General features: G+C 46.6%; 1 protein-coding gene across 6 annotated transcripts in view; it reads left to right on the forward strand.

The window, feature by feature from the left end:
• Positions 1 to 5,977, forward strand: part of LOC110499114 (thyroid hormone receptor alpha) — a 195,738-nt gene extending 189,761 nt beyond the window's left edge. For all 6 annotated transcript variants that reach the window (XM_090212664.1, XM_090212665.1, XM_090212663.1 and 3 more), the window contains 3 exons: positions 106 to 252; positions 1,477 to 1,735; positions 2,550 to 5,977. In XM_090212664.1, coding sequence (XP_090068790.1) covers positions 106 to 252; positions 1,477 to 1,735; positions 2,550 to 2,800 — 657 coding nt within the window. In that variant the 3' untranslated portion in view covers positions 2,801 to 5,977. The remainder of the gene's footprint in view (positions 1 to 105; positions 253 to 1,476; positions 1,736 to 2,549) is intronic.
• The last annotated feature ends 3,480 nt before the right edge of the window (positions 5,978 to 9,457 follow it).

Raw genomic sequence — 9,457 nt, forward strand, 5'->3', positions numbered from 1 at the left:
TAACAAAGGACTTAACTCAAGTCTCTTGACCCGTGTTCCTGACCGCAGCTGCTGGCTATCTGTTGACATGTGTTGTGTCCATGTGTCCCCTGTCCTGTCCCCTAGCCAGAGGACATAGGTCAGTCTCCCGTGGCCCCCACGTCGGACGGAGACAAGGTGGACCTGGAGGCCTTCAGTGAGTTCACCAAGATTATCACCCCTGCCATCACCCGCGTTGTCGACTTTGCCAAAAAACTTCCCATGTTCTCGGGGGTAAGGCCCTACGTGTGTGTGTGTGTATGCAGTGGGGTGTGTGTGTGTCGGGATGTGTCGGTCTTCCTTCTATCAGTTCTTAATACTGCCTTGTGTCTTTGTTTGTGTGTTTGAATTGAAGCCTGTTGACCAATAATGAGCCTGCATTGTGTTTGGTGTTGACTTAATTAGGTATAGATTCTGTCGTTGCTGCAGTGTTGTTGCTACTAATGACAGTATGATTACTATGGACATTAGCAGGATCAGCAGCCAACAAGTGCTCAGCGAAGTGGAGATGTTGTTTCCTACCTTCACCACCTGGGGGCGGCCCGTCAGGAAGTCCAGGACCCAATTGCACAGGGCGGGGTTCAGACCCAGGGCCTCAAGCCTAGGATAGATAATAAGCAGTAGCAGAAGCGTATGTGATGAGTCAACAGAGTTAGCGCAAAAAGGGTCAATGCAGATAGTCCGGGTAGCTATTTGGTTAACTATTTAGCAGTCTTATGGCTTGGGGGTAGAAGCTGTTCAGGGTCCTGTTGGTTCCAGACTTATCGGTATCACTTGCCGTGCGGTAGCAGAGAGAACTGTTTATGACCTGGATAGCTGGAGTATTTGACACTTGTGCATATGGCTGAGACTCGCGCAAATAGAGGGCCGAGGGGAATGGGGGGGGGATTTGGCGATTCAGTCATAGACTGCAGCTGATATAACAGAATGTTATATACAGACTTGGAACTCTACACACAAAGCCTACAGCACTACATTTGGGAAGTATGTAGGCTTACGTAACTATACTTTGAAATTCCAATCGAAGGATGGAAGAGTGTCTTTAAAGTTCACTTTGTTTACATTCAGTAATAGTCTCTCTCGCCCTCCCTTCCTCGGCCTGAAAACTCCAATAGCACAAACAGGATGCTAGCAGATCTTTCCTATCCCATTCTTCACCAAACTGATCAATGCACACACACACCACATAGCCCAGTGGCTTTTGAGAAGTCTACCAAAGAACTCAAAATTAGAACTGTTGTTGTTTTTAAACCTGCCACTCCGAATATTGGTCGTTGTAGAATTATTGTATTGGATTTTCCATATAGGATTGTATTAGAATGATGGTGTTTTTTTAGGATCTTACTATTTGATAAAAGTCTGATTGTAAATTGGTCTATTGATCTAAATTCAGTCTATGACGGCGAGCAACCAAAAAACTCTTACTATTACTCTCCTCCTTTTCCCTCCTCCCTCTAGCTGCCTTGTGAGGACCAGATCATCCTATTAAAAGGCTGCTGTATGGAGATCATGTCGCTGCGCGCTGCCGTGCGCTATGACGCAGAGAGCGAGACGCTGACCCTGAGCGGCGAGATGGCGGTCAAGCGGGAGCAGTTGAAGAACGGCGGCTTGGGCGTGGTGTCGGACGCCATCTTCGACCTGGGCAAGAGCCTGGCGCAGTTCAATCTGGACGACACGGAGGTGGCGCTGCTGCAGGCTGTGCTGCTCATGAGCTCAGGTGAGGACCGGGTCAAGGGTCAGTGAACAGAGGTCAATTGAGGTCATTCAGGTCAGAGAGGATTCAGGACGCGTTCCAAATCCATCCCCTACCACCTAGGCACTTTGTGTGGCTCTGAACGAACTATAACGTAAGAATAAGTCAAAGATGCTGTACTATTAGATGAAGGTAACTCGGCTAAAACCCAATTGTGATAAGTGTACCATATTACATATTGGATCGTTAAAAATACAATTTTTACATTATCTTGTAGTTTACCAATAAAATGGTCTGATGGTGACGTAGACATAATTGGTATTCATATCCCTAAAGATAGAAATTAACTTACCACAACCAATTTCAATAGAAAGTTAGCAAAAATAGGCATAGATTCTGCAACCATGGATAGGTAAATACCTGTCTATTTATGGAAAACTCACATTGATTAATGCTCCTAGACATTTCCACTTCACAATAACAGCACTTACAGTTGACCGGGGAAGCTCTAGCAGGGCAGAAATTTGACAAACTGATGCGTTGGAAAGGTGGCATCTATGGTATAAGGCACTGCATCTCAGTGCAAGAGACGTCACTACAGTCCCTGGTTCGAATCCAGGCTGTATCACAATCTGGCCGTGATTGGGAGTCCAATCATGTCATAAATAAAAGTACAATGAAGGTAGTATGTCAAATGTATGTATGTAACAAACAAAAAAATGTTTTATTTTGTCCTCCTTTCCCCATGATAGGCTAGGTGAAATTTTACCCTCTCTGTTTACTGACACACACCTTTTTCTCCTCCTTCTCTCCCTCTCACCCTCTTCCTCGGTCACAGACCGCTCGGGCCTCACGAGCAGTGACAAGATCGAGAAGTGCCAGGAGACCTACCTGCTGGCGTTTGAACACTACATCAACTACCGCAAACACAACATTCCCCACTTCTGGCCCAAGCTGCTGATGAAGGTGACGGACCTGCGTATGATCGGGGCGTGCCACGCCAGCCGCTTCCTCCACATGAAGGTGGAGTGCCCAACTGAACTTTTCCCCCCGCTCTTCCTGGAGGTCTTCGAGGACCAGGAAGTGTGAGTGGCGCCCCCCCCCCCCCCCTCCCCGCTGCCAAATAGTAGAGTGGCGACTTGGGAAGGAATGGCTGTTTTTCTGGAGCGGGGGAGGGTTTTGGCAGGACTTGTGTTTCTCCGACATTTACGTGGTAAAGAACAAACAACAGGCAACAACCACACACCAGCAGCAGAGGTCAAACAAACAATGATTTTTGCTTTTAACCAACCACCTCTTCGTATCTGTTTTGGGGAATCAGTTTGGCGGCCCTCCCTGTCTGAGCAGTCTCATCCAGTGGGAGTTGCATCCCTTTGCCAAGGCGCGCGCACGCACACGCACACACACTCTGGGTCCCTTCCCAGAGCCTTATCGGCGGCACCTCATTTGTCACTCGCCACTAGATGGTGGTCTTCACAGCTTTGCACCGATTTGAACTGATGGCAACCATGTTTTAAACTGGTCCGCTAATTTCAGTCTCAGAATTGGTGTAAAACAATAATTCAGGTGACGCTGTCACACACAAGCAGAGGTCCTGAGCGTGTGCCATATAGCGCCTATCGTAGAGCAAAGCTACCAGTACCTACTATCATCTCCCAACGCAACTGAGCCATGAGCGTGATCATGTTTGAAACAAGTCAGGTGCTATGTTTATAAGTCTCCTTTAATTGTCTGAAATGTGTAAAACTACAGACCATGGCTCCGTATCTACCTTCAGTTCTGTCATTAGGCCGGTTCCTGTGACTCACACACACACACACACACTGGGCAGACGTGCCTTGTCATTGCCTGTGCTGCTGGTGCCAGCAGTAGACCCTCTTATGAATGACAATTGAGCCCTTCTCTCTCCAAGGAAAGTCATCGCAGTGAAGGAAAGAGGGGAAGATGGAAGGGGGCCCACTGACGGGGAGAGTTCTCAGAGGAGTACGAGTGAAAGAGAAGAGGGGAGGAATAGGATGAGAGAGAGAGAGAGAGAGAGAGAGAGAGTTAAATCACTGGCAAGTAGACTCAATGGCTGGAGACTGAACAGCATCCATATAGACTCCCACACCCTGTCTGAATAGCAGTGAACAAGGCAGGCAACTCATGTCTCTCACACACACACACATCCTCACCTCAGAAACTCAAATGCCATGTTGACTGTACACATTGCAGTGATGTAGCCCTGACCTGCAGGGTAAGTTAGTCCGAGTCTGCGCCTGTGTGACTCAGCTCAGTATGGCCCCTCCAAGCTTCCATACTCAGTTGTTAGGGTAGCGGTCACTGAGAAAGGGCAAGGTCAATGACGTCTGCCATTTACCTCAAAGTGGGCACACCTTCACGGCTGGGGCGCCGCCATCGCTCCTGTGCCGACAGGCTCTACCTCACCTCTGGACACAGGGCAGCAGCCCCCAGCCTCCTCACCCACCCACCCACCCATCTACACACACACACACACACACACACACACAAAAACACACACACACACACTCTTAAGGATACTCAACAAACACACATGGGTGGAAACTCATAAGCACACATACATTAAGACGAATCCCTCAAACACACAATCTCAGTACTATCACTCAGTTGAAATGAAATACCACTGAAGACAGGAGGGCCTGCCTTTCCCTATGGGGACCTCATTGGTTTCACTGACTTCTCTCCTCTTTTTCGGGGGAACGGGGGATGGTAACCATTACGTTCGGCTTTTCTCTTTTTTGTTATGTGGGACCAAGTGTCACTATTCAAATTTGGAGTCCCTATTTTTTATTTTTTTCAGTTGAAACAGAAGCCAATAAATCACACGACGGAGGAAATTGCATGTCGCCCTGGAAGAGGATTGGCTGGAGAAGCGATACACCGCAAGCAAGCGGAGAACCCCAAGGTTACCAGGCCGTAGACGGGCGGGTTTAGCACTGTTGAGGGAACAAAAAAAAGTTCAAAGAGACAACCAATTTTCATTGAACGCTAAGCAGTAGTTTGTGAACGACTGAACGAGGCGGCGGGAGGGATGAATGGATGGATGCGTTTCAGCATTCCGGGAGCATGTGGAGGAACGCGTGAGGACATGGAGCCGAGCGTTGAGTGGGACCAGGATGGCGGGTACTCATAGCAGACGGCCAAGCCTAACTGCAGCAACCTCAACCGCCGAAATCGACTGTTACCAGACTTCAGAGCACTCTAGTGGAGCAGCCAGAGCCCCCTCACACTACTGCAGTAGTCCCATCCCCTCTCTCCACCCTCCCCACCCTCATCAGCAACTATACAACCCCTAATCCTCAAACCTAGCTTCAAGTCCTCTGTCAGGCATGCCCCCTCCTCTGAGAGTCCTGGCCGACTCTGTATAACATAGGCCACTGGAACAGGGCTCCCAACTAACCATGTCACATTTTCAGTATTAAACCAACAGCCCTCCTCCCCAACCCTCATCCACTCTGGGCTGGAGACGTCCCTGGGTGAGGGAGGGATGGTCCGGGGTCTGTTTGTCACTCATACACTCTCCTCTCAGCATTGGTCTCCAAGTCTACCCAGATCCAGCCCCAGTACATACTCCTTCCCTTGCCCAACCACCCATTCACCCAACTCAATGTAGGAGGCCAACGGTAGGTCTGAAAAATGTACACCAAACTGAATCCATGCCTCTCCCTTGTGAGACAAGGCTGGTCATAACCGCTCACTTAGAGCGGCGTTACCGAATGAATGTGAACTGCAAAGCAGCAATGGGAGCGAGTGAAGGAGAGAGCGTAAGGGAGCGGGACAGAAAGAAGGTGGGGGCATCAGCCCTTCCTTCCGTCCTTCGTATGGCGTGGGTCGGAGGGGGACCGTCGCCCGTGGTCAAAGCTCCGTTATGAACTCAGAGGACGGGGAGATGATCAGGTGGTCTCCCCCTTAACTCCCAGCGAGTCCCCACCTTCGGCTCTCCATCAAGGCGAGCCACCAACTTTCACATGGAGACGATCGGCAACGGAAACAGAAGCGCCATTCAATGGATGCGGGTATGAAACTCCAAGCTTCGTGGACAAAGAACGAAGTGACAGAAAAAAAAGGTCCTTAGTTCCTGTGAGCCGATTGGGTGTGTGTGTGTGTGTGAAATGGTTGGTTGAAATGCTGCTTTTACCTTCTGAGTTGAATTTTTATTGAGAAAGACATATATGATGATAATGATTATGTACCCAGAAAAGTGAAATGAGGAATATATGACTTTAAAAAGACTCCTGAACAAAAGTCGAATGCTTGGAGATCTTTTTCCCGTCATTGTATCTCAACGTTTTTTTTGTGTGATGTTTATGTAATTTTTTTTTGTTTTTAACGCTTAAACTGCTTTACGTAAAAGAGAGAGAAAAAAGAACAGCCGTAGTCACTTTTTGACCACCCGTGCAGCGTAACGTAGACATTTTCCATCACCTATAGTTTATGTTGATAAGCCAACTGTTCTGTTGTCTGTGCATCTGTCTGATTGTCCGTCCCTTTTCAGGAGGAATTTACAACAAACAAAAAACAGGAATATTATTTTTATATATATTAATATATATATATATATATATATATATATATATATATATATAAATATAATGTTTGCTTTTTTATGAAAGAAGACTTTGAAGAAAAAAAATTCACAAGCAGGAAAAATAATGCAACCGAAACTGAAACACAATCTTCTCATACCTCACACAACACAAAACTCAAAAAGGAACTTGGGAGGAGTGATGATTCACAGGCACATGTGGAAGTGCGTAAATGCATTTTTTTTTAAAGAACATTGAGGTATATATGTGCTTGTGGCGTGTACGCATCTGTAGCGATTACAAAAAGACTCAACCACAAGCCTTGGCGCTCGCTACCTTTTAAATTGGTTCTTGGAAGATTGTGGACCCAACGTAAGTAAAGTCTCGCATCATCAACAGGTGCTGAAATGGATTGCTGGCAGTTGGCCCCTTCCAGGTGTATCCACGACCATAGATAGTGAAGTCAAATGTGAATGGCCCAGAGCTTGGGGGGGGGGGGGGGTGTCTTTTGTAATGGCTGAGTGCTCTATGGTATTGAATGTAGCTGATAGGATGGGGCTGGATCTGAGCCCGGTACCCACAACCTCACTTCCGCTCACCAGCAGAATGGACAGTGGTGTCACATAGACGTTACACGGAAACAAACTGAGAATATTGCCCATCTGCAAGGTGCAATATATACAGTATGTCTTTTTTTGTAAATACTTTTCTTTTTCATTATTTTTTGTTTTATTTTGGCCACAACCAAGGATGTAAATACAAAAAAATTAAATATGAAAAACCAGTATATGTGAAAACATATGCAAAACTCACAAACTGGAGGCTTGAGCACCAACTTGCCGGCACCTGCGTCCCACCATCTTGTAAAATAAGCTGGGGGGAGGGGGATGCTATGTATATTAATGCTTCATACTGTACATCTGTGTGCTTGTGTGTGTACTCTCACACGCGCATGTCGATCCGTATTCAGAAGTGGCCCCGTGACATTACGCATCCCTGTGCCTCCTATTCTTTGCAAAGAGATAGCTAGCCATCGCTACATTATGTCCTGGCCACAACTCTAAGCGCTATACAGTCAAGACTATACAGTGTGTGTCCACCAACAGACTGGTCTCTCCAGGTTAACGACTGGAGTGGGTAGCAGCCACAGTAGACAGAGTATGTGAAGGTGTAATGGATATTGTCGTTTAGAAGGGGAGGGGGATGGCAAGACTTCGCTAAAAGAGAAATCAGTCAATATTCCCAATATAAAAGCTACGCCTAAACCACAGCTTGCCTGGCTACTGCCCGCTACATCTTAACTTGGGATAGCCCATTTAATGGAATCCCCCAACATCCCTGTCCTTTCATCAGCATTCATAGCATGGTTCAGTCCAACAGGCTGAAACATGGGGAGAGGGAAGAGAATGTCTGTGATGTTACGTTTTTTTGCAGGGGGGCTGTGTTTGCTCCACATATGTCAAAATGTAGTTTTGTGAAAACAAAAAAAGGAACTCAAGATATCTATGCAAATCCGTTACAACCCCTTCAAAAGCGTGCTCCCTTTACTGGCGAGGCAGACTGGCAGTCATGTTTAAATTAAAGCAGTTTCAACCCTGTCCGGATTCCCCTGACCCAACTCAACTGCATGAATCCCATGGGTCCTTATTTGATCTGGGTACAAAGGCCCTTGCTACTCTGTCCGGGCTGAGGGTCAGGGCTGTCAAATGAGTGGGGCCCAGGGTTGACGGGATACTCGAAGGCTCTGTTCTCCAACCATAACCCAGCTCACCGGCTGATCCCTGGGGTCCAGCAAGTCTACTTGTTGAAATGACAAAAGGCCAAGTGTTGGAAGGGCACTGGCATAGAAAGGTTGTGCAGTTGTAAACTGCTCCAGAATCAGTGTGTGTGATGTGTGTATCTGTGTTACAGTATTTGTCTACATGATACAACGCTCTCATGGTTCAGCAGATCGATTTGGTGCTACCTAACAAGGCCCACGCAGCCTCAGACGAGTCCCTACATTTTTGTAGAGTTCTTTTAGAAAGACGAGTGGATAAGAAAGAAAAAACGCTGGCATAGATGAGCTTTCAAATATTTAATCTAGCGGCCAAAGGAATGTCATTCAAGACGTCATGGCGCTCAGTGGGTGTCGAGCGACGTATGTGGGCGAGATGCGAGTAACTTGTGCAATGGCCGGATGATCTCTCACCTCTCCTCATGGAGGTCAAAGGCCAGACCACTCAGAGACACGAGCGAATGCACTGATGCACAATCGTTGAACAAACCAAGTTGCCACACATTAACAGGACAGCTTTAACCCGCTGTACACTGACATAGCAGCATGTACGTAGTTGAGACGCACTTTCAGTAGCCTCGATTCGAGAGTCTTTCCCGGAGAATATAATAATATAAAAACAGTTAATGATTGTGTCAGCGTAAAGCGTTTAAACTTACTGATTGCACCCGATAATGACCAAATAGCGCTTGCAACATTTGAACTATTACTTAGAATTAGTTGAACCGTTATATTAGTGTCGCTGTAGCCTCAAAGCTACAACATATATATATATATATTTTTTACAAATGTTTTGAATGAAGTGCGTTATGTGAGCGAGTGGTGCTGTAGTCTAACTAGTCTTGTCAGACCCTATTAGGCGATTTACTGTGAGACAATGTGAATATGCATGACCCATGAAAGTGTTGGCTAGAACACCTACTCTAAACATGCACACTCACAGACACGCACCTTGTTTATCCGGACTGGGTAAGAAAGCTATTGAAGGATTCTCTCAGGTAAAAAAAATAAATAACATTTTCTAGATAAATGATGATAGACCTTAGATGAACCACAATTGTTAGCTCATATTTGTTGCCCAATGGATGGAGAATGTTATGCTATGTACTGTTTGCACTGTGCTCCCTCTCGTTGGTTTTCCCAGTTCCTTCCCCCTTTACCCTTCCTCGTACGAAGAAACTGCACCGCATCCTCATAGCTTTGTTTTAAATGAGAGGGTACTTCTGCCCGCGTGTGTTGGTTTGTGAGTATATCTGTCTTTCCGTCTCTGTCTGCCTGTATTTATAATGTATGTCTGCTTCGGTGTGTGTGTGTGTGTGTCGGTGGGTGAATGTACGTGCGTGTGTTTGGTGATAAACAGGACTTTTCTGTATTTGGGCCAGTTCCTTGCCCGCAGACAAAAATAATTATACCCTACGGTCC

Source organism: Oncorhynchus mykiss, chromosome 20, assembly GCF_057628025.1.
Source record: "Oncorhynchus mykiss isolate SJ-2025 chromosome 20, ASM5762802v1, whole genome shotgun sequence".
Taxonomy (NCBI): Eukaryota; Metazoa; Chordata; class Actinopteri; order Salmoniformes; family Salmonidae; genus Oncorhynchus; species Oncorhynchus mykiss.